Below are 26,017 nucleotides of genomic sequence, written 5' to 3' on the forward strand. Positions count from 1 at the left end.
TACCAACCAATCCAGTGTGTATCATATTAAGTTATGCCTACTGACAATGTTCTCAAAAAGTAGGAGAATGATGATAATAGATGATAGATTTATAGATGATAAATTTAGGAACATAGCAGACTTATAAGTTGCTTCTGAGGGTTTAAGATATTACTAAAAAGAAATACTTCCAGCTATTATGCTTAAGTCAAAAAACTTCTTAAAGTCTCAGAACAATACAACGTATGTCAATAAGTGCTAACCTAGCATGAAAGCATAATGATTTTAAAATTTGAGTTCCTAAGCATCTACTCATAAGCGTATAATAAAGAATAAAGCTTATAATAAAAGAATATCACATTATGAAAATTGACTCTGAGTGGAGCAGAGGCCCATTAATGCTACTTAACTCTGTATGGTTTAAGATTTCTGGCATTTAAAAACATGGGTGAGGTTCAAGGGCAAATATCATTTTTCTGAATCAGTATTTACTTTTCTAAGCTGCTGAAGACAACAGACTGAAGCCTTTGACATTGGAAGATGTGGCATCAGTACTCTTCATTTCAGTTAAATCTTTTGCTGTCAAACCATACATCTGTGCAGACCTCAGCATGCAGAATGAAGTCTAAGAGCAGTATTCCATCCTACTGATGAATTATAAGAACAGCAGTGATGGTTCAAGATTTCCCAGTATTCAACTCTATTTTCATGCCGTTAATTCACTGTATGTGTGCAAAGCACAGAACCAATTGTATTACAGTCTCTAAAAATGAAACATGAGTAGTGGTCCCTACCCTGAAACCTGGTAGAGCAAATATAGAAGGAAAAAAAGAAGGCAAATGAGCAGCAGCAGAGGTGACTACTGACCTCCTCCAGGTTAACCATGTAGGTGTGTGACACAGAAAGAAATGGAGCTGCCACCAAGGCTTCAAAGGAATGGTTGTGCGACCACATTTCTCTTTTGAAGTGATCATCTGTGTCATATCCCCCACACCGAGCAGCACTGCTTTTCCCTGTAACCTACTCAGCACATTGGCAGTGCAACAGCTCACAGACCTTCCCAAAATAAACACAGCTTTGTCAGCAGCTGTTTTGGCAGCCATTCACACAGGACATTAGGATGGGCAGTTGCTTTCTTACAGTGTCTCTTCCAGGCAGGTTCTCAAAATCCATTTTAGTCCCTTTGCATCCCAAAGGATTCAACCACTTGCAGTTTTCTGCTCTAGAGATGGCACAGGAATTATTAATGTGTCCCCTTCATTTTTGACAGGAGGCACATTATATTATGAGTTTGCTCTGCGGTCTGCCTTGCTTAATGAATGCATCTGCTATTTTATTCATCTGTATTTTGCATGTAATCCTTACACAATTCCCAGGAATTGAAACAGACCCATTTTAAGAACACTGTGGAGAAGTTCTGTTACTGAAGGTAGTAATGAATCATAATATTTGGGAAAAAAAGAACAGCAACCCAACAACATGATTTAAATTTAGACTGATCATTTCTGTGATACAAATACAGAGCTTTTTAGGATTGCTTTGAAGACCTGTTGAGGTAGAATTGACAATAATAAGAGTGCGTAAGAAAAAATCAGTCTAAATTGTTAAGGATGCAATAAGCTCTGAGAATATAACAGCTTCCTGTATGAAAAAAAGTTATATACAGATCATCATTTTGTCTGGTGATTATTATTAGCATAGTGCTTCCTGCAAGAAAGTATACCTAGCTGGAGTTGTAAAAGCAGCATTAGATAAAGCAGAGTGCTCACAACTTAGCAACAGCTTTGAAAGTATTGTCAATAAAACTACAGTTTGAAATAGGGCCAAGTGATAGTACGTGATAATACTGCACAATTGAAGCAGCACTTCAGTATCTAATCTTGGGATTAGAGCAGATCTGGAGGTTCACACTATTGAAACCATGTCAAGGCTGAACTTATAGCTCTCCTTGGCAGATATAAATAACAGCTACAGATTATTGGAGGCAAACTTTGATATACTTCACCAAAAAAATACCTATCTTAAAACCATGGAAACTTTTTCATTCTCCTGAAAAAAAAAAAAAAAGAAAAAAAAAAAAGAGAACATTCTCAGCTGCAGTAGATGCTGAGGCATCTGTTTTCCTATATCACTGTGTGTATATGAATGTTTCTAAGGATCCAGCTCCTTGATATTATGGTCATGATATTAAGTTCAGTTGAGCAAAAGACCTGGCTACAAACCAGGCTTTTACCACACACAAGGTCTTCATATGCATGAGACAGTCATCATATCTTCCCCTGTGGACATATGATATTGTAACTATCAAAATGAAATATTTAGCATAGACAAAAACCTTCAGAAGTCACACAATTCTTTAGTGGCAAAAGTTTTTTTTCTCTTCTGTTCATTAAAAATAAAATGTGCATACACACACATATGTAAACACACACACACACACACACACACACACATATATATATAAAGAAGAAGGATCCAAAGACAGGGTTGGTTTGGAAATCAGGAAAGGGAAATTGAAAAGTAAAAGAGGAAAAAAAAAAGCTTGGAAAAAACGGGGAGATGCCATATTGGAAAGTGATCTTTTAAACACAGTTTTTCAAGCTGCGCTTAGAAGCTGTCCAAGACACAGCCTAGAATATATCTCTTGTACTAGTGTTTCCTTGTCATATTTGGTTAATGTCATGCATGTGATACTCCAAGTTATTGCTGTTTGTTTTTCAACAGCTACATGGACCATATTTTTGGCAGAAATTGTTTATAATTTTTTGTTCTTTTTATTACTGTATTTGCATGGAAATTTCAAAGTCAAAATTATTGCCATAAAACATGGCTCTTTTTTTTTTTTTTCAGCCTGACTGACAGATGCATCTGTTTGAGCAAGGAAAAAACTCAACTCTATTAAACCAGTAATCCTTCCATATGACATTGTCACACAGCACAGATGTCCTTTCATAGGATTTCTGTCAAGGGGACAGCTTGCCATTCCACAGTGACAGGTAGGGCTGGGGATGATCAGCAAAGAGATCAGAGATTACTTAAGATACCTTTCATCAAATTTAAAGCAATCTTTATGCAATTCACTGTGGAACAAAATTAATTATTACTTGACAATAATTGCTTCCATTTATACACACCTAAATGCTACCAAATTTTGGGAATGTGTGAGCTTCCTTAATGGACACAGAACACTTGCCATTAACTCCTTCAACATCTCAAGACCTAGGACTTCAAAGTGGGGATTTTCTGTCTTGTTGCAGCCAGAGTAGCTAGGATATTTTAAGGTGGAAAGATATGAAAAATAGTCACAAATATTTTACTTTTTAAAAGTCATTCTTAATATAGTTTCCCTATGCTGTATATACAAAATATATGGTGTTGTGATTTAAGACAATGGCTTTATGAGCTTGTACATACCTTGTGTAATTCACCTGCAGCTTCACCACCCAAAAATATTATGCTGAAATCAAAAGTCCGTATGGAATAGAGCATGAATTGTGGTTTCTCTATGAAAAATGCAATTTGAAATTATAGTCTAGAAGCCACTGTAATGCATGCACTCGATAAGCAGGCAAAACAGTGCAGGACAATGAAATTACTCATTTGGGGATGCTTCCTTGGTGCACTTGAACCAAAACTGGCCATAGCAATGTAGAAGTATGGAGATTTCTGACAGTCAAAAATGTGTGCTTTTTCAAAGCATGAGGTCCCTTGTACAATTTTTCTCTTCTTTTGAAGAAGCTCCTTAAATAAAGGACAGCACATTTCCTAATTCTAAACAAGAAAATCTCCAGGCTAATTGAGAAACAATCAGACTTTTACTTCTTTGTCCTTTGGTGCAAGGGGAGAAGGCTTACAAAAAGACATATTTATTTCATTTTCTAGAAATTAAATCCAGATTTAAAGCTTTTCTCCAACCCATTACTGTTTGGTTGCTTTGGAGAGAAGTTACAACAGTGCCACACCCGGGGAAGAACTTCATGTGTTGGCAATCTTAAAAAATGAATTTTGAGTCCCTCGGATTCAATACTGGTATATTTATTAAGAGAAAGTCTTGCCTGAAGCTCTTTATGGGAGTTTATAGTGAACTACCGGCACTCTCTTCTACAGTGAGTTTCCTGGCTTTCATCCCTGATGATGTTTAGAGCAATGCTAATCCACTTCCTAGGACACCCCACTGAGATACAAATCACATTATTAACAGCTAGTAGTGCTGACCATGATTTCCAACAGGGCCATGCAGATTGGTTCCTGGAATCTCCTGCATAGACTTTCACTTAGACAAATCGCTGCTGGTTGGAGAGAGAAAAAGCAAAACCAAAATGAAAGTAAAATAGGATTTCCTATAGATGGCATTTTTGTACACGACCTGTATTCCCACGAACTTCATCAGGACAGTGCAAAGTGTAAGCTGGAATAGACTTCTTCCCTTTTTACACTCTGTAAACAAGGTATATTGTACAGGTAATCTATTACACATCTTAAAATATGGAAGTGACCCTGTCAGGATTTTGTAACAGTGATTTGTGATCAAATTCCCACATAGTAGGAAATTATCTGTATTGAGATAAATATTAGAATAAAAATATCAATGGAGTTACACAAATTTCTACAACCTGGATATCTGTGGTCTTCACTCCTAGCTTTATAGTCTCTATGACAATTCAAGCCCTGTATGTGCACACATACGCATTCAAAGACTTTTATGAAGAGGAAGCAGCATGCAGCAGCATTCTTTCATTCAGGCTTTCAGTTTTAATCACCACCTCTTTCTACACTGGGGGATCCTGAAACCTCCTGGGCACTCCAGAAAGGTGGGCACAAGATGCCAGTTCTGCATTTGCAGCTGACTGACTCCATGTTTCTCAGGTTTTAAGGCCTTCCCTTTATTGAACAAGACTCAAAAGATACTTGTCTGCTTCAGAATTCTTAAACTACTCAGAAAACACTGGCTCTTCCAGTTTTCAAAGTATGTAGGCAGCAAAAGCATTAGTCAAGTTCACAGCTTTCCTTCCTCTGTTCTCTCTTTGCTTTGGAAAGAAAATATATTATGTTTTCACTCTTTTCCCACACCAGACAGGTTATGGATGAAGTGTAATACTGCCATGGTGCCATTACCCCACTGAAAAATAACCAATTGGAATGAAAAGGGGGGAAAAATAATTTTTAGGCAATGCCACTGAAAAAACAGACTCAACCTCCTTTACTCAATGTCTTTTCACTTAAATACTGATTGTCACGTCAGTAATGAAGGCAGTTGACCAGAAAGGCCAGTTGTATCTGATACAAAATCAGAAAGGAACACTGACTGCAATTTGGAAAAGCTTCCCATTGGCCTTGGGGGAATTTCAGTTTAAGTGTCAGGTCAGGTAGCTCCCAGTTTATCCAGTACTAAACTTCATAAACATTTTTAGTATTAAGGCTCATAACCATTTTTAACCATTCTGCAACATCTAAATTTTTCACAGGTTGTGAGGAGTTTGATGAAAGAAAAGTTTTAAAGAAGTAAACGAAAAGCCGGCAAAAACCACTCAACACATTCCTGCTTGGCTCAAACAGTGAATGCACTCTCAGATGACCCCCTTGACATTTTCCAGCAATTTCAGAAAGGGTTGTCCCCTCTCTGGAAATAATCTAAACACTGATCCTCCTAACTGTCAGAAAAGAACCAGAGATTAGGAAAAGAAGTCTTGTTTTGATCAACAACCATCTCCTAAAAAATGCCAACACATAGATGAACAGAGATTGAACATAGTAACAAATTCTTGTGCAGAGTAACAACACTCACAAAAGCAGAAATAGACTGACTATGACATGGTTATAGGGAACTACAGAAGTGGTAGGATTGTGAAAATTAGATTGCCTTGTTATGTTTTGTGAAAATCAGATTTGCCTTTACCAAAGTGACAGTGAAAACCTGAGATCAACATTTATCCTCCAAGTGGGCTTGGGAAAGCTTATCACCTTTACATCAGTTTAGCATAAATATACTGCAGCATAGGATTTAAAGGCAACAGAAGTACAGGTTTAGCATTAAGCACAGACAGAGATAAACAAACAGCTCTGCTGTTAAAGGTAGCAATTGCAAAAAGGCACTTGTACACAGGGAAGTCTGAATACAGAAAACAGTTGACCTAGCAAAGTACATCATCATTTAAAACTGTGGGACAGAAAAGACCATGAACTACATGAAAGATTGAAGTGGGGTAAATTTTACAGTAATAATTATATTGGTGTCTAAGCCCTTAACAGAGAATGATACTGAGTTTACAAAAGTGAGAACGCTGAGAACTGTGAGTACTCCTACTTTTTGGTTTTGTTACTCACCCTCTTCCACCATCCCTCCCACTCCTCCCCAATTCCCCCAGGATAGGTCATTGTTGAGCAGGAGTAATGCTCTTGTTTGACATCAATTTCATTATTCAATCTCCCATTCAAAAGCAGCATGGATTCTAGCTCAAAGGGATCTAAAAAAGAGACAAATCTTAAAAATATGTCCATCTAATAGTTTTTACAACTTTCTGTAACTCATCAATATTTATAGAAACCTCTGTCAAAAATTTTTAATAGTAGAACACACATCTGTTAAATCTAGGTCAACCTTCTAGATATGAAACTCCAGGTACAACCAAAAAAATATCAGGGATAGTACTATGGAACTTTTAATGCAACTGTGGGGGTAAGATTTTGAAAAAAGAGAATTTACATTATGGCTAGGTATTCTGAGTATTTAATTAGGATGTTGTTTACAGAGAGATGAAACTCCACTTGCAGTTTCTCAAAGACAGGAGGAGGCAGTTAGGCAGTACAAGAGAGAATCAGGTCTAGCCATGTATTGCTAACCTTTTCTAAGCTAATGCAGCATTATTAAGAAGTGAATGTTCTTCAGTTTTCAGGGAACAGTGGAACTTCTGAGCCACTGCCCTTACAGAAAAAGCTTGAAATTTTAATGCTTATGGAAAGAGATTCACCCCATTGGACATTCATCCTTGGTCCTCACAGTTATCATCACTGAGCTCAGAGGAATAAAAACAACTTGTGGGTCAAAAAGAATTTGCATTATGGGTGAGGAGAAATGAAAAATGCAACAGAGTACAAAAATGTACAAAAAATTACTGGATATTTCTTTAGAATGAAATAAGAAAGAAACATCAGATTAGCACTTTTACCACTAACAGGGTATGTGTTGCATACAGCAACAAGATATTAGATATATAGGTAAGATCAGAGTTCCTTGTTCTGAGAAATCCATCAGAGGTTTAAAGTTATGCTTTCCCACCTTTGGTGTTTGGCCTTTTTTTAATCTGTGAAATATCAGGAGGGTGAAGCACCCTACACTCCTTTCACCCTAAACCTGTTCTGTGCTTTAAAAAAAAAAAAAAAAATCTTAAAATAAAAAAATACCTAATCTATTCATAATATAACTTAAGCTGCAAATTTTAATGGTGCCTTAGCCCAAAAATAGGGTATATTTTCTTCTAAAGAATGCAGAAAATAGTAAGATGTCAAAAGATGTTAGGAAGGAAAATCCAAAATTGCAACAAAATGTTTGGGTTAGTAAACAAAAAAGAAAACAGAGAAGACATATGAGGCAATCATACATTTTGTCAAAACAGAGAGGGTTGGAAAAATACTAATTTTTTAAAAACAGGCTGTAAATGAGAAATAATCAAATTCTAAAGATGAATCAAGCTTTACTTCACACCCGACACTGTATGACATTGTATCCCTTTTTCTCATAATTAGAGAGATTTTAAGAAGAGGTGTCGCTTGAAAGTTGAAGTGTTATCAGTTGGTCTGGGAAACATCTGTTTGAAGGAATTGCTCTGCCTCTAAATTTTTGTCTGTTGCTGTCATCATTTGAAGTCTCATATCTCATCTCCAAGAAATACAAGCTAGAATTATTGAAGCTAGCGTGAAAAGATGGGAAAACGTCCACTGAGCAATCCATCATTTGCTTTTTTTAGGAGTGTTTAGATTTGAAAACTTACTATCTTGTACAGAGAAATACTGCTGAAAATATCAATGTACATTCTAAATTTTGGAAAAAGTGAACATGTGGGGGATCAAAAGTTTCCAAGAGAGAGAGAGTTGGGCACAATGACCTTTCAACTTGAAACAGCAGTGCAAGTCTAGTTCACTTAAAGTACTAGAAAAGATGTTTTGAAGTCTTTCCTGTAGTTCCCTTGGATATCAGTTCTGCCACCTACCCCCTACCTTACCAGCACCTCAGCTCACAACAAGCCTCATATGGAGGAAGGAACAGCAGGAAGCCTCCTCTTCAGGGAAGATGCAACATTTGCAAGTCAGTGTGAGAAAACTCATAAATTGCATGATATCTGCTTCATAAATAATCTGGTACTTCTGAAGACCCGTATGTCCTCTGACAAATGCCAAACTCCCTGTTATAAATATATCCAGTGGATTCACAGATCTTTATTTCAGGACTCCTTACCACATTTCCACTGGCTGTTTGAGCCCCTTTATGAATTTCACATGCATAGCTTGCTGTGAACCAACTACTTATCTGAATATTTTGGAGGCAAATAAAAATAGCCTCAGAAAAGTTTTGAATCACTGATTAAAAGCTCTTAACTTTAAAACTCAGAATTTACTTATGATTTTACTTACTCCTTGAAAAGTTAATGCTTTTCAAGCATGAGAATAGCATTTGGCAGGCACCACCTATTCATAGACCAGAGAAAAGACGACATTCATTTATGTCCCTATAGCACTTCATATTTTCAAAGTCTTCTGCAAACATTACTAATTAATCCTCATCTACTCTTGCCAAATACACTATTGTATTAAGTATTGACCTAACATAACCTTAAATGTTAAACAAAGCAACAGTCTACAGAAATGATAAAGAAAAACTATTGGAGCAAGGAGCTGGGAGGTGTTCAACTCACAATTTCATGAACATTTAATAATTTTCAAGATAAAAGCTAAAATGATCACTGATGGGAATACTAGGTACTGTACCTGCACCAGAGGTAATGCTGGTTCACTAAATAGCAGCTCTTATCCATGAGGAAGTCTGTAGCACGCTGTTTCCACAAAGACGAATTTGATTTAGTGACAATGGTCTCTTTGTTAGTGTTTACAGGTTTAAAGGATTATTGAGCCTTTCAGATTTCAAAACAACAAAAGATCCTAGAGGATTTAAGTTTAAACTCCTGTTTATTTGCTACAACATGAGTTAATGCAATTTTTGGATATGAATAGACAGTGCTGAGTACTCTATTGCTAAAGTAGCATAATCTGAGAAGTGAGGTTTAACAATGGAAACAGTAGGATTAATCTTTTGTCTCTCTCATTCAACTTGTCTTTGAGAAGCAGAACATGAATCACCTGTGATCTTTAAAAGACATTCTCTTGTACTCTGCAGCATACTAATTGTATGAATACTATGTTTAACTGAAGTCTGATGAATAAAATGATATAGGCACAAATCAAAAGTATTAAGTACAAACCTGAGTTTGAGCAAATGTTTTCTGCAATTTTCACCTTGTTGAAAACCAAACATAAAATATACCCAAGAGATACAGACAAGAGCTAAAATACAACTATATAACTACAAATCCAATTCCCATAGTAATTTAGAATTACTTCATTTAGTGTCAACATGTTAAATACATGACAAGAGAAACACAAATTCATTTTTTATTTTTTTCCCCTCACAGAGTTTTCCCATGTTTTGAATTTAATGATGTAAACAGAAATTAAGCTATAATATCCTGTCAATATTTTGAAGTTCTATGTTCATGTATCATCAAATTCATGAGCTGGCCCAATAATTAGCAGTATCTGTGTCCCTTCTTGAAAGATGACCTTCAAATTTTTTTTCTATAACAGGTGGAAAAAAATCTGACTATATTGGCAACATTTATGGATTTCTTGAAATTAAAACACTGCATACTATAACTAAATCCACTGCTTTAGTGGCTTTTCAAACCTAGACTTACTTATTTGATGGGTGGGGTTTTTTTGCTTTGTTTTTGGTTTGTTTTTCTTCTTTTTTTTTTTAATATTATGGCACAGCCAAGAAGGATAACAACTCCTCTACACCTGCTGTGTTATGTGTGCACCTTTGTATCAACATGACTCATACAGAATCTCCCCTCCTGAGTAGCACTATACCTCTGTTTTCCAGTGTAACAGATAAAGGAGTAATAAAAATTAAAATAACAACTACAGCAAATAGTGCAACTGGCATTATTAAGAGAAAGGTATGCTCTGATAACAGAATTGTTGATATGAGGGGAAGGGCAGTGACTTTATGACAGTGTAGGAGTTGAACATCAATGAGCCAGCTAAACTTTATACAAATGATGCCATTAATAAAAATAATTCAGTGATTTTTGCAACAATAGTGTAATGGGATCAATGGTTTCCAGATAAATAACTTCAGAAAATTATTATTGACCTTGGTTATCAAATTCCACCCAGTCTGTTTAATGCTGCCACTTTTAAATAATAACTTTGTCTATAGAGACAATATAGTTGAGCTTCTGACTGACAGAATTTCCCTTATATTCCATTAAATTTTTCAAAAGGTGTCTTTAGGCTGAAGTACAACACAGACTAGGACTGACACACCATAAGAGACACTCCTCTTAAAAAGAAGTTTCAACTCTAAGTCATGCTGGCTTTTATTGGTTCAGCCATGGAAGGACCTCCCTCACTTTCGTGCTTTTTGTTTTCTGTGGATGATTTCCCTTCTATGTAAAAATTCTTTTCTTTGAAGAGGTTTGCCTGCCGCAAAATCTATAGAAGAACTAATAAAACATAAGTCACAGACAGAGAGCTTGAGTGGTCAACTGCCCTTAAATAAGGTCATGCATGTTATGCATACTTGAAACAGATGTTCTGTCTGTGCACATCTGGATTCGTGTTGAGAGTGTCTTCTGCCTGCTTCCAACTGGGGATAAGAGCCAGGCAAAAAATCAAGAGAAATTCACAAACTCTCTGTTCCTGACCTATCTGCATGTAGTTGTGACATCACTACTATGCTTAATTAGCATTAGTTATGAGTGATTACTGTTATTTATTAATTATTATTAAATGCACTGGGAGCCCAAACCTGGAACAAATATAAAGGGCTAACCTCTATTAAAGATAACAGAATGGTGTAGATCAAGGAGGCAGGGAAACAAAGTCCAAGGTGACAATAATCTGTTAGCTGGTTTATAATGTTATACAATAAGAATGGTTGTAAGATATTCAAGTTCCTAGTATTAGAATAATAGAATCTTGGAATATTGGATCCTCAAAAAAAGGATCCTCAAAGTTCAGCTCCTGGCCCAACACAGAAAAAACTCAAGAATCACACCACGTACCTTATTGTCCACATGTTTCTTAAACTCTGGCAGGCTAGTGCTGTGATGGTCTCACCTCCCCTCCCCACTCCTTATTTACCTGTTCCTCAAATGTAAAATTTTTAAATATGCCAAGCAGTCACTGACATCCCAACATAACTGGAATCATGGAGGAAAACAGTGGGAAAGTTACAACAGGATGTAGTATGCTGAAGCTAGTGGAGATGAAATAAAGCTAATCAAGAAAGAAGATCAGGTTAGAGAAATAGATAGTATATGCTGAAATAAAATCAACAAGAGAGTGCTAGGGATTTAGAGGAAGAGAGGGAGTATAATCGGCAGACAAGAAAGATGTCTGGAATTTTTCTTTTGCATTATTATTTTAAATATCAATCTAAAAGGATACTGTGCAGTGGCTCATGTGTTTGTAATTCGTTGTCTGCTACTTGTGTTTTAACATGAGGGGTCAGGAATCAGTCTCCTGCACTTCCTTCATGACCCTGTCTGCATCCTTGGGCACACCATTTTACATGCTTTCATTTCCTTAGGAAAGATACATTACAAGAGCAGTATGCAGCATTTGAATTTAGGACTAATGATTCAGATTTCAGAACCAATACATACTGAACATGCAACCAGAATGTTCAAGGTTTCTTCGAAGTGCCTACTTAGCATCTGAGCTGAGATCCATCAGGAAACAGGCAACAAAAAGCCTGGACAAACCAGGAAGCTGCTGACAGGTCTGTTCGTGCAGGGGCGTGGGGCACCTCTGCTATTTTCCAATTCAAGGGAGTGTGTCACTACTTTTCCACTAGGCCATCCTCAGGAAAAAGAATTGTGCTCCATATGTAGTTAAGAAGACAGTATTCTAAAATTTCTACAATTCTCCTTGATTATTCCAGTATGCACAGACCCATGATAAGCACATGATATGCAGATGCATTTCTAAGAACTGCCACTGCACAATCTCTCTTCATGTACCACTAAAATATTAACATTGTCTAGCTATATAATCAATAATCTTAGAGTGAACCATACTCTCCAAAATGCATTTTGCAAACCACTACTGATACTTATATCAATGCTCACTTACACTATGCATAATCGCCTGCCTCCCAAAATTTTAAACATTAAAAAGGACATTAAATTTAGAACATAATTCTAGGTTTCTTAACCTAGGGAGACTGTATTGCAGCTCATAATGATCCAGAAAAACACTAGATGATGAAAATCAGCATCTGGGAAACGTGGTTTTGACGATACATATAACAGATGACCACCCATGACCAACAGATGTTGCTCTATAAATCCGTATGTGTGGCAGTGGGTGAAAAATCAATAGCTGAATCTTTATTGGCACTGCAGCAGAACTAGCTGGATTTATGGCTGAGTAAAGATGGATGCAGAAGCACCTCTAAGGCTCAGATGCTGCTGGGTAGCTCCCCTAGTGAAAATTCCCACATCAGGAAACTTCACCTGTTCCAGGATTCCTGCTGCCCTCTGTCGTGGGGGCTTTGGCATTAGAGGCACCATTCACACGCCCTCTGTCATCTGAGCTGTATGTATATATATATATGTTGAATGAAACATTTAAAGGTTTTAAAACCTTTAGTCAGCATGCTACATAATGTCATATGTGCTCTGAAAGTAACAGAAAAAAATTCCAGGCATGGCAAGTCAATGCAGTGCACAGGTAATGTACGGTGCCTGTACACTGCTTAATTGTAAACCTTCTGATACTGAAAGACTGAGCTGGAACCTAACACAAGACAGGAAGGGCCATATCTGTGCTTCAGGACTGGATTCATTTGACAGTTACATTTAGATGTGTGCAGCGCATCTGAGACCTGTCTTTCAGAGTGTTCATGACGGTAAGGTGAATGTGGAAATGAAGACTTACAAGTCCATCCATTGCAAGTTTTGGGTCACCTAAAATAAAAAATGGCTGACAGCAATCTATGAAGCCTTGTGAGGTGCTTCTTTCCAAAAATGGAATGACTTGGAATGACTCAGTTCAATGCAACATTTTTCCACAAACACACTGGGATTACCACATTCTTTTTAAGCTGAAAAATTTTTCAAAACACATTTTGGACTACTTAAAAAAATCAAAACTCTCCAACTCTGAAATTAAATCTTCAAACTCTTAAATTTAAACTCCATATGTGCCTAGTTTCTGTTTCCATAGTCTCTTAACAGATCATTTTAAATCTGAATCAATTACACTGCGTCCCTTTGGTGATGTTCTCTAAAGGAATGTTCTTTTCCTGTCCTCTCCACCAAGCCTCAAAAAAGAGGGAATTATATATGTTCACACACATATGTATATAAACATATATCTCAATAAGCATTTATAGCTGTGACAAATTTATTCTTACTGTCAATTTAATACATCTGTTTTCCATTTGAATTTGATATAGAGCCCGGTGTTTTCTATTAGATCATATAAACAAGTGTTTGATTTAAAACAGGATTATTTTTCTTCACAGAGATTGAGGGCAGCAATAAACATCACTCTTTCTGGGAATACAAGTGAGGTGGTAATTCCATTAAATATAATGATTTAAATAAGAAAAGAATTAATTAAAGAATTTTAAAAGCTTGTCCACGGGTCTGCTCTGTCTACTGATTTTCTGGACAGAAATTGTTCTTGCATGACTGACTTTTCTAGTGGATTACACCAAAATGAGACATATTTCAATATATATTTCCAAGTGTGCATGCTTGGAAAGATCAATCAGTTTTGCTGTCATTAGCGGCACTGATGTGAAGCCCAAAGCAGAGTAGGCACTTCACCACTCTACTGGATGAAGCTTGTTTTCTGTTCTAGACTTTTTAATCGCTTCTTAGAAATACAAAAAAAAGGGCACTTTCCTTTTCTCTAAACTCATTTTTTTACTTTTCTAAATAAGGACAACTGCAAGTCTGCAGATACAGTTTGTAAAATAAAACCATAAAGGATTTGAGTGAGAGCATGTCATCTGACAGTGAGGGATTAGGGCCATAATCAAATTTTAATGGCAACAAACCCACCCTCAAAGGAGTAAGTACATTCCTAAACCAGATTAAACTCATCTCAGAGAAGGGTATTTCATTTGTAAAGCATACCTTTACAAAAAGGCAAAGCAAATGTAGATTCTGGCTGACAGACACCTTGCTATTCTGTCCAAAAAGCTGGCCCATGTGGGAGGACTGGGCTGTTACTGAGTATTACCATAGCAGCCATCACTCCAAAAGCACCTGAGCAAACCTAAGGTATCTTGCCTTATTGAACCTCCTAAGGCTGGATCCATAGCCTACAGATCCTGCCTGTCCAGATCCCTCTGCTGACTCTTCCTACCCTTTAGGAAGTTAACACTCCCAACCAACTTACTGCCATCTGCAAACTCAGTAAGGGTGCACTTGATCCCCTCATCCAGATGATCAATAAAGATATTAAACACAACTGGCTCCAACACCGAGCCCTGGGGAACCCCACTAGTGACCGGCCACCAACTGGATGTAACTCCATTCACCAACTCTGGGCCCACACATCCAGCCAGTTTTTTACCCAGTGAACAGTGCAGTCATCCAAGACATGAACATCAGCTTCTTCAGGAAAATGCTGTGGGCAACTGCCAAAGCCTTTACTACTGCCCAGGTGGACACTTCCACAGACTTCTCCTCATTCAGCAACCAACTAACACCTTGCCATAGAAGCAGATCAGGTTGGTTAAGCAGGTCCTGTATTTCATGAATCCATGTGGCCTGGGCCTGATCCTCTGGTGGTTCTGCATGTGCCATGTGAGGGCACTCAAGTTGAAATGTTCCTTCCTCAGAGCCGACATCAAACCGATAGATCTGTTGTCTCCCAAATTACCCACCCAGCCTTTCTTGTAGATCAGTATCATATTTGCTAACCTCTCTTGCTAATCAGGCTCTACACAATTAAACTGTGCTTCATGGACATCCAAAAAGTAAATCACTTGGAAATATATGATGATGGAATTAAACTAAAACTTGGCCTATTAGGAAGAATGCTTGGACACCACCTGTGCCAGGAATAGATCTGCTGAGCTGCAGTGATTTACAGAAGCACTATTGTCAATGGCAAACCATCTGTGACTCAGAGAAGGAAAGGGAAATTTAGAATAAAAACATACAAAGTATGAATAAGCTAGACCAATGGCAAAATTCAAAAGGAGAAACTAGTATCTATTTTATTTATAAAAAACATAGATATATTTTCACATATAAAATATATAATAAATATTTATTATATATTATATTCAATTATATTGTATATAATATAATATATAATATATAATAAATATATATTAAAATGTATGTATAAATGTATAAAAATAATATATTTATCTATAATATTATGTACTGTTTTTTAGTATATCCCAGTTTAATATCAGTATCTGAAGAATTGTGGCTTCCATTAGAGTATCTGTCAAAAAAGAAAGAAAGGCACAAATAGATTAACAACCTGGTGTTTTCATTTTTTTCCCTGCCAATATTGAAGAGATTATGCAAAACAATAAAAATAACATTAGAATCTAAGCATTTTAGGGCAACTCGCAAAGTCACCTAGCTGACCTTGTCCCAGAAAATGAAAATTAGTCAAATGGCAAATAAGTTAGAATAAGAGTCAAAAAATCTTGAAATTTATGCCCTGTCTAGATACAGAATAGGGAGGTTTTTGTGACTCTACAAAGCATCTTTGAATGGACTAAGTAGTTTATATTTACACAAGAAATGGTGAGAAACAGCATGTGCACTGATCCAGTTTGTGCTGCAGCAGGCATGAGGACAGATCTTTTGCAATCAAAATGAATCCGAGGGGCTCTGAAAATTTCACAGCATACTGGCCTCAGCTCTCTGGCTGTCAATCTACCCCTTGACACTGGGGCCCAAGTAACCATTTGCCAAGAAAGCCTGGGAAAAGTTCTCATCAGTCCTTAGGTCTAGGAGGAAAACTATAAGCATTTGCAAACCCTGGTATGTGTTTTACAGTGGTTACAAAGTGTATATGAATAGCATATTCTTTTAGTGAAAAACTCAAATAAAAGTAGCTATAATGCAAAATAGACACCTAAGAACCCCTCTAATGTTTTGTGGGGGATTTTTTGTTTTTCTGAAATTTCATATTTTCACACCTAAGATTCAGATTATGATGTCTCCTGATGTATCAGACAAGATGTAGAAATCCAAATTTTCACTCAATATGTCACACTCGGCTTTCAATCAAAAATGTAGTAATGCAAAGGCTTCAGCTTAAATGATTAAGTACTATTTCTTATTTTTTTAGGGGTAGTTTAGCTTGATAAAATTTAATCTCAGCTTAATTAATTATAATCAGTATATTTATTAAATAGAATATTTTACATAATAAAGCTAAACTAGTGGAAATAAATAAAATGGGATTTTTGTTTGTAGGAAAAGGTAGTATAGCATATGAAATTTACCCAAAAGAAATGGCAGCACTTCACAACTTTTATTTTGGAGCACCAAAACTCAGCTAAAAACATTGTTTCAGAACTGTGCTGGTTTTAAGTCCCATGGGAGAAGTTCATGTGGGTTTGTTTTGCCTTGCCTTCCAAGGGTGTACCCAGTACAGAATCACAGAAGATGCTGAGCTAGAAAATTAAGGGACCCACAAGGATCACTGAGTCCAACTACTGCACCTGCACAAGACAATTCCAAGAGTCACACCACATGCCCGAGAGCATTTTCTAAATGCTTCTTGAAGTCTCTCAGCCTTGGTGCTGTGAACGCTTCCCTGGGGAACCTGTTCTAGTCCTCAGCCATCCTGTGGGTGAAAGACCTTTTTCTAATATCCAGCCTAAACCTCCCTGTCACAATTTCAGGCCATTCCCTCAGGTCCTGTCACTGCTCACCACAGAGGAGAGATCAGATTCCCCTCATGATGAAGTTTTAACCGTGAAGAGGTCTCTCCTCAGCCTCCTCTTCTCCAGGCTGAACAGACCAAGTGACCTCAGCCACTCCTCACACAGCTTCTTCTCAAGGTCCTTCACTACCTTCACTGCCCTCTTTTGGATGCTCTCTAATAGTTTAGTATCTTTCTTATATTGTGGTGACCAAAATTGTGCACAACAAAACAGGCTTGAGTTGGTGGCAATTTTGTTGTGTCTGGAATTGTGACAAAGATGGAGAAAAGATGAGTGACTATGAGTTAGAACAACCTTACATGGGCTTCTTGTGCCACACTGTGATCCCAACTCTCACCCCAGGAGATCTTCTAATATATCACTTAATATTTCTTGAAAACTATAGAGCTGATGGGTATTGAGAAAATCATACCTTTATTTCTAATATTTTATCTCCCATTTGTCATCCTTTGTGGCAGAGAAATGGACTCCTATAGGGTGGATGCAAAATAAAATCAAGGTTGCATGGATTCAAGCAAAGACAGTTTGCTTTGATGAACCACTGCTGCTAGTGGATAGGACAGACAAGTGACTGAGCCCCTAAAACCAAGTTAGAAAAATGAAATACTGGCTTACTTATGAACTTGGTATTTTGACTGTGGAATATGCTTTGAGAGAAACATAGATCTCCACATATTCATTCTTTATAGAGGAAAACACATCAAAACACATTTTTGCTGGCTGCAATTTTTGAGAATACTTCCAGTGTTGCAGCATGAAACAGAACTTTCCACATTCCCAGGGCATATATGTCAGAAATATCAATGCCAGTAATTGTTTTGTTATCCTCAAGGAATAACTATGAATACATTTACATTATACATAATTTATACACATATTAATACAAAGCTAGCAAGACAAGACATGAAATGAGACACATATAACCAACAGGTCACTAGCTGGAACAACTCATTTCCATGTTACCCTTGAGCTAGGACATTGGCATTTTATGCATTTGTTCTTTACATTCAAGTGAGACAAATGTGCAAATTGTAAAGCTTACGGTTAAGGAAATGAAAATAACATGATGAGGTGCATTTATTGAGTCATCATCAATGTGTTCTCTGTACGGCAGATGATCAGAAAAATGTTAATTTTAACACTGGAGATGTTACATGGTACACTGTTTATAGAGTTGCACCAGTCTGTCATCAAATAGCAAAGGAATGTCAGCATCAAAACATTATGGCTTACATGCACTTCGAATTTTGTAGGAAATTTAAATAGGAAAAAAATCTCACTCATTAAGATGACATCAAGGTCAGATGCTTCTGGTGTGAACTTGAATATAATTTATATTCTGACGTCTGTGCCTTAAGAAAAGCTATGCCATTGTTGTTGAAATAGGCAAGTTTTGTAAATAACCTTTTCATAGAATCATAGATCACTAAGGTTGGAAAATACCTCCAAGATTAGTGATTCCAATAATTAACCCAGAACTTATAAGTCCACCATTAGGCCATGTTTCCAAGCATCATATCTACAAGTATTCGGAAAATTTTCAGGGATGGCCATGCCACTGATTTCTTGGGCAGCCTGCTCCAATGCTTGACAACCTTTTCTGTGAAGAAATTTTTCCTACCATCCAATCTAAATGTCCACAACTAATGGCACAACTCAAGGCCATTTCCCCTTGTCCTACTGCTCTTTCCCTGGGAGAAGAGATGACTCCCACATCACTACAACCTCCATTCAGATTATTTTGAACAGATGCATCTCTTCACAGATCTTCATATATACTTTTTGTGATAAACCAGATTAATTTTAACAGAGAGTTCATAGAATGAATTAATTACTGGCAGCTGCCACATTCACACTGAATGTGAAGTGGCTATTACAAAAATAGTTAATATTTAGTTAATATTTCCACCAATAAGTCTGAAATTGTTGTGTAAACTAACTTAATATTTAAACCTACTCACAAATCTGGTCGGCATAAAAGGTACTTTTTAAAAAAAATCACTCCAAGCTATAAAACTTACCAACTTTAGTGAAAACAATATGCATTTAACTAGTCCTGCAGCTCTGACATGAAGGCTGTATTTTGTTTCTGCTTGTTCATCAGGAACAGAATTGGCCACCAGGGATCTGATCTTTCAAACTTGTTTAAAGTCAAACACACGAGGAGTTACACCGGCTTCAGTGGAACTACTCATATCCCAAAAGCTAAGCACATGCACAAATCCCTATCATTTTACAAATGCGCAAAATCAACACAAGATCTTTGTGTGATTTGGGTTTGCTCACAGCTGATGATGCTTTCAATGAAGGAGAGAAGCATGGTACATTAGATTTGTGTAGCAGGGCTACAGATGTAGCACATCTGAGGGCTGAGCAAGAATTGGACCAGATACTATTATACAAAATACAAAAACCTATTTTTTAGATCTACATAGAACACGTGACTCTGTGGTATAGGGATAGACAGGGTGACTGCCTCATTACATGGTGGAGTTGAGAGCTGACAACTGCTGTGACCTGCTGGGTGCTGATACAGCACAGGAACAAGTCCAGACAGGTTAAATCCCAGACCTGCTGAAGGAATAGGTCTTTGCATTAAATAAGACTCAAGAATGGACCATCAGCTCAGTTTTGGAATTAGCATTCCTTAGATAATTTGTATTACTCAATAAAAAGTACAAATTATGACAGAGAAAGATTAATGAGATGAGATGCCTTCAATCAATCAACAGACAAATTTCGAAGCAAAACCAGACAAATGACTGATGGAAAAGTAAAGATGAGCAGACAATTTTGGACTCTTACAATAAATTTCTGCAGCTAAATCCATCAGAGGGAAAAGAGGTAGAAGGGATTAGTATACCACCAAATTAAGCTAGTAACATTAAAAGAAAAATAAGGACATTGAACAGATCTGTCTCCAACACATGCCAGTTAAATTATTACACAATTTCTCTGATGTAATTACAGTTTTTGGACAGATGTAGAGGGGAACAATCTTACATTTGAAGCAAGGAGGATTTAGAGTCACAGGACTTAAATTGACCTGAGGCTGAAAATGAGAAACACAAAAGACTAACAAGAGCCTATATAAAATAACGACAGCAGGAACAGGATAGAAATAAATCTCCCACCAACAATAACACAAAAGAGAAATAAAAGACAGATTTCAAGACTAGCTCACTCAGGCCACAGTGAAATAGCAGTAAAGGCAGTGTGCTAGTAACCTCTGATCCTGGCAAATCCTGTGCTCACACAGCAATGAAAACTGTTAAATGGAAAGATGTAGTAAGACTTGTGGAGCTCGGTGGAGGAATGCACCTGCCTGCAGGGAACAGCCTGGAGGTTGATCTGCACAGACATAGTCCTCTGCATAAATAACATGCTCACCTGTACACACAAAAAAATTCTATGTTTCTGTCCAAACAGGTACTAAATGCATGTACAAGTGTAGGAATCTCACCATATTCTGGAACCTAACTCTTTCATGGCCTTTGAGACCCCCAGTTTTTCACCCTGATTAACAGAGAGGCAGTACTGGTGGCTGGTTACATATGATCTTTCATAAACATTACATACTCATGGAAGAAGCAGTAGTATTCCTATCTTAGAAAATTTTTCATACTTTAACAATTTCCCCTATGGCAAGACTAAGTCAAATCCTTTCAAAAATTTTAGGAGGGGGAAAGGTAAAGGCCAAACTAATAGTCTGGTGTTATTTGTTAGCACATTTGGATTCTGTTTCTGTTATAAACATATGGGACCTTCTCTACGAAACTTGATGTTTTCAGGTGTCTAACATTAAACAGAACATGTTTTATGAACCTCCTCAAGATAAATACATTCAGATGAGTACATAGACTGATAAGTCATTCTGCAATAGAAAAGTTTTATTAACCAATAACTGATTAGTCTCAACTTAGGTGTATCCTGGTCTTTTGAACAGCACGCTGTATCTTCTTTTACAAACTCAAATTAAAAAATTAAGGCTGTTCCAACATATCTTTGAAGACTGATACTCTGGGATGTTCTCATGCCAGATCTATCTCTCAGGTTTGCATTAGAACTGTCTGTCACATTCAATCAGATTCTTACAAAAACATCCAAAGGTGAACCTACCAGTGCATCCAAAGGTGAGCATCCTGTGTGACGTAACACTGGTGGAAGATACTTAATAACTGCAAATGATGCTGACAGAAGACAGATATCTAAAAGACAGGAGTTTATGTATTGATATACATAGTGTAATATTTTCTTAGCACATTACTTATAAAAATGTATAACCTGTATTCGTGATAAATGCTTACTTAGACACATTCAAAGCACAGAATCAATTAGGTTGGGAAAGACCTCTGAGATCACTGAGTCCAGCCTATAACTGAAATATCACCTTGTCAACCAGACCACGGCACCAAGTGCCGCATCCAGTCTTTCCTTAAACACCTCCAGGGAAGGTGACTCCACCACCTCCCCGGGCAGTCCATTCCTAATTCCGAACCTAATTAAACTAATGGCCTAGTGATGCGCAAGAGCCCCGAGCCGCGGTGCCGCTGTCGCTGTCCGGCACAGCAGCACCGCCCGGCGCCCGGCGGGGCGGGAGGCTCCGGACGGGGCGGCCAAGGCGCGTCACCCTCTGCCAGCGCTACCGCCACGCTCCTACAGCCTTAGGAGTTACGCCATGCAGGGGCGACCTCTGCTGTTCCTTTTGTTTTCAGACTTACAAAAGCGGAAAAAAAACGCCAGCAAAACAAACCAAACAGAACCACCACGTTCCTTTTGCGGAGGAGGAGGAGGGGAAAGAGTCTTTCGACATTCTTCCAGTGTATCACAAATTATCTTCCCTGCTCCTTTGTGCCAGCTTAGTCTGTTGGCCTCACTATTAGACCTCTGAATACGAGATCATTATTTAAGACAAATATATGGTATTTATATACAAGTATTTACATAGCACATGTCTTATTTGGACTATGAAAACAGAAGAAATAAAATCACTTGTCTATGCCGATGGCAGTTAAAGAACTTCAACAAAAAAACCAGTTGGTTAATATTCTACATGAACCAGTGATTTCAAATCATGTCTTATTTTTACAGGTTTTACTAGGAATGACATTTGGGCAGCTTGATGTAGAAAACAAAGGTTTTACAATCACTGCTAATGGTGAAACATCTCTGGAGGTTCCCTTCATACCTACACAAATTGCAGAGTACAAGGAAGCTACATTTCACGCTGAAAGAATGCAAAATTTTTTTTAGTAATGGAAAAAACATCAGCAGCACAGCAGTAGTGCTCCCCATCTCCCCAAATAACCAAAGCTTTCTCCTTATTTCTGTTTAAAGGTGTCTTGTTGGCCATCTAAAGCAGCCTTCTAAATTTTTTTGTCTTTCTTTACTATTTTTATTAAAATTTCAGCTAAATTGGGTAAGAAACATTTGCCTGCAAGAACATAAACCTAAACTTAACTCTCTAGTGTATACAGAAATTTATCTAAAGGTAACTCCAAGGACTTCTTTACATTCATTGTAAGGAGGTACAAAACACTAACATTAACTAGGTGTTAATGTAAAGAAAGGCTCAGTATTTCCTTTTTTCACTTAAGAAGCTAGGCACAAAAGTTTAAGGTCTTTGCACTTTCAAGAAATTTCTTTCACTGGCCATTAAGGAAAATTAAACAAAAGAAAGAAAAAAAAAGGAGAAATACATTCTATCCATTTTCAACCCATCTTGAATTACGTGAAAACTTACCTTTGAACTTCTACCTTAAACGAAAATTATTAATTTCCCCTTTAAACATAAAGCTTTTCCAAAAGCCAGAGCAGAAAAACGTAATTGCTGTGTCATCATTGGAAACTACTGTTAAATAGAAACTTTGTTTCATAAAAATCACCTGGTTCTTAAAGCCCAAAAGAAAAGGACACCACCATCAGCATTTATATTGACAAGAATGTTCCTAAATGCCTTATCAGGGTGATTAAATTTTCCATCTGTCTGCTGGATTTGCTTTGCATGAAGATCTGGACACATACAAGAATGTGTGTTTTCTTTTTCTGCCATACTACTAAGAAAGTAACTCAGGATCACAGAGCAGCCTTTTGCTGCAACTAATCCCTCCGGATCTGGCCGAGCCTTTCAGGCTGTGCTTCCTGTCTCAACCCGCCTATGCGTTCTGAAAGCAGAATGAAAAAAACCCAAAAATTTGGCAAACAGCCACTTAAAAAAAATACCAAAACATTTGCTATGTAGGTCGAACTTCAAAGAATGCTTAACCCCCAACCCTCCAAAAAATGAACAGTGCAGAATCCTAGTTATTCCTCGACTTCACCATAGTGTCAAGGCTTTTTCTAGGGTCAGATTTAAACCCTCAGTAGTGGGAAACCCCAGTCTCTGTACAGCATTGGGAAGAAACAGCATGGTTTGGATCATCAGAGTTAAAACAACTTCACTGAGGCAAGGCGAAGGACCTGATTATTTTTCAATATGAGCAAGAGTTGATTCAGAAATCCAGAAAATAAACCAAAAAGCTATTTTTTTATCTCTTTGCTAAAATTATCAGTAAGTTATTTTTAAAATATGGTTCTTCTCAGTTATTTAAACACAGTAGTAGTGACTAATAGATGTGAAAACCACATTTACCGAGAACATAATTAATAACAGATCAAAATCTAGGACCAGACTGGCCACCTCTTACACATGGTGGAGAACCTCATGTTTGCAAATTTCAACAGATTGAGATCATCTGTACATATGGGCAGCGCAGTAAGGAAGGATGTGTGAACCTATACCCCTGTCTTGGCCCCTATTTTAACTTCAGGCTGTTATATGCAAATATAAATGACAAATGTAAAGTCTTCAAAGCATTCAGCAGACCTCTATAGGTCACACACTGTGTTTAGAAGTGATCAAATGACTGTCACTTGGTCAGCTCTCCTGTGAAACACCCTCTTATGATGGAGAGATCAGAGGGTCTCTCTCTCTCCCTCTGAATTTATGATCTACCTGCACACACTGATCAGGCCAGCCTTGTCGCAGCATGGCTAACTCCCCACCCCCCAGTAAAACCAATAAAGGAAACTCCTCATTGCCTCAGAAGTCACTAATGTCCATGTGATGTCAATGCTAGCTTTTTCAACAGAACTCCTATTATTAGCCAGCTCCCCTCTCCCACTTTAAAAAAAGAGAATATGACAGTAAGAAATTGACCAGACCTTACATTTCCACACACAGTAAGTTGTACATTCTCCCTTTAGAACAATATATGGTGTGTCAACAATAACAGATTTCTTGTTTTTTGTTTGTTTGGAGGTCTTGATGGGTTGGGGATTTTTGTTTGTTTTGCGTATTTTTCCATTTGGTTGGGTGTACATTTGTTCTGGTTTGTCTTTAATAGTGCCAAGACACACTTCTGCTTCTTCAATGGGGCAGAACATTCTGTTTAGCTCCCAGAGCAGCAAAGCTCTTCCTTTATTATTCTTTGGGAAAAAACAGACATGCATTTTCCTGACCTTTTTTGTTTTCATGATAGGACAGAAAAACAATTTTTCTTGTCGTGTTCTGAAGATTTTTAAGCTTACAGAAGTGTTTATAGATATAATGTCTTTTATTTTGATTAGATTTTCTTAACAACAAAGAACAAGCAATAGCACTGCAGGTAATGCAAGAAGGCATCAGAAAAAAAACCAGGCTGGTGAATATGAGAAAATTGTATCAGTATTCCCTCCTCACAAGACAGGAAACACCTATTGTCCACACCACTTTTTATCATGGACACTGAAGCAGGATTAGAAGAGTGTTTAACCAGACTATTTAACCTTCACTGAAAGAGACAGAGTAACCCAGGAAGTTCCTACTCTGTCACTACCTGTGCCTGTGCCCTCCAAACCATCTCCCTCCCGTGGTATGAAATATAACCAGGCATTTCTTTCCTTCCCAGTGATTTACTGTTCTGTAGATAAATTTAATCCTACCCATGGTCTCCCACACAGATTTTTTGCACAAACTTGGACTCAGAAAGACTTATTAAAAGGAATATAGATTTGCTATTATAAAGGAAGGTAACAGCCCTACTGCCCCTCAAGTTGTGTTCAGAGGGGTAGAAGTTCACTACACATTGCATCAACACATGTTGCTCTGTGTGTCTCTTGCAGGTTTAAGATATTCCTTGGCCAAAGAACTAATGATAGTGGCAAAGAATTGTGATACACACATATTCTGTCATTTTACATAATATTCATACATGTGTTTTATAACAGAATCTCTAATGTAAGGGGAGAACAAAACAATGGCATTTTTTGCTTCACCTTTAAAGCTAATGAGACTTCTCAATGCAGCAGAAGTTTTTCTCTCTGCTGAAAAAGGAATGGGCTGTTTCCTACAATTGCCAAAGGACTGAGGTCTGCCAAGGAGACTCATTTTGCTTGCATCATCTTACAGGAATGATTCACCAAGGTATATACTGGCCAGCACAGCATCTGGAAACTTCGCAGCTGAAATTGAATGCCAGAGCTCACTGTGGCAAAACCTAAGAAAGCTATTTAGAGTGACACATATGACAATAAAGATCAGAGCATAGTTTTGGCACAGAAGAAAATTCAACCCTCAACTTTCTTTATGTTTGCCAGTATCTGGTTTAGTATAATTATTCACTTAACAAGGCTTTTATTTATTCATTTCAAGAAAGAAGATAATGGCCTCAAGTATTTAATTACTAAGGAAGACTAAAGGGGAAGAAAAAACTCTTTAAACCACATCTTAAAAAAAAAAAAAAAAAAGCCAACCCACAAAACCTTTTCAAATATGCTCTTAAACAGTCCCAGAATTTTTTTCAT

At 37.3% G+C, this 26,017-nt stretch overlaps 1 protein-coding gene across 4 annotated transcripts in view; it reads right to left on the bottom strand.

Annotated features, from left to right (window-relative positions):
• The window catches only part of FAM241A (family with sequence similarity 241 member A), a 223,398-nt gene that overhangs the window by 192,160 nt on the left and 5,221 nt on the right, over positions 1–26,017 (bottom strand). The window contains exon 3 of one of the 4 annotated variants that reach the window (XM_086891650.1): positions 21,314–21,402. The exons of the other annotated variants lie outside the window; for them this stretch is intronic. Within the exon in view, the coding sequence (XP_086747776.1) occupies positions 21,314–21,335 (22 nt within the window). The 5' untranslated portion in view covers positions 21,336–21,402. The remainder of the gene's footprint in view (positions 1–21,313; positions 21,403–26,017) is intronic. 4 annotated transcript variants of the gene reach the window in all.

This window comes from Cyanistes caeruleus, chromosome 5, assembly GCF_971803275.1.
Source record: "Cyanistes caeruleus chromosome 5, bCyaCae1.hap1.1, whole genome shotgun sequence".
NCBI lineage: Eukaryota > Metazoa > Chordata > Aves > Passeriformes > Paridae > Cyanistes > Cyanistes caeruleus.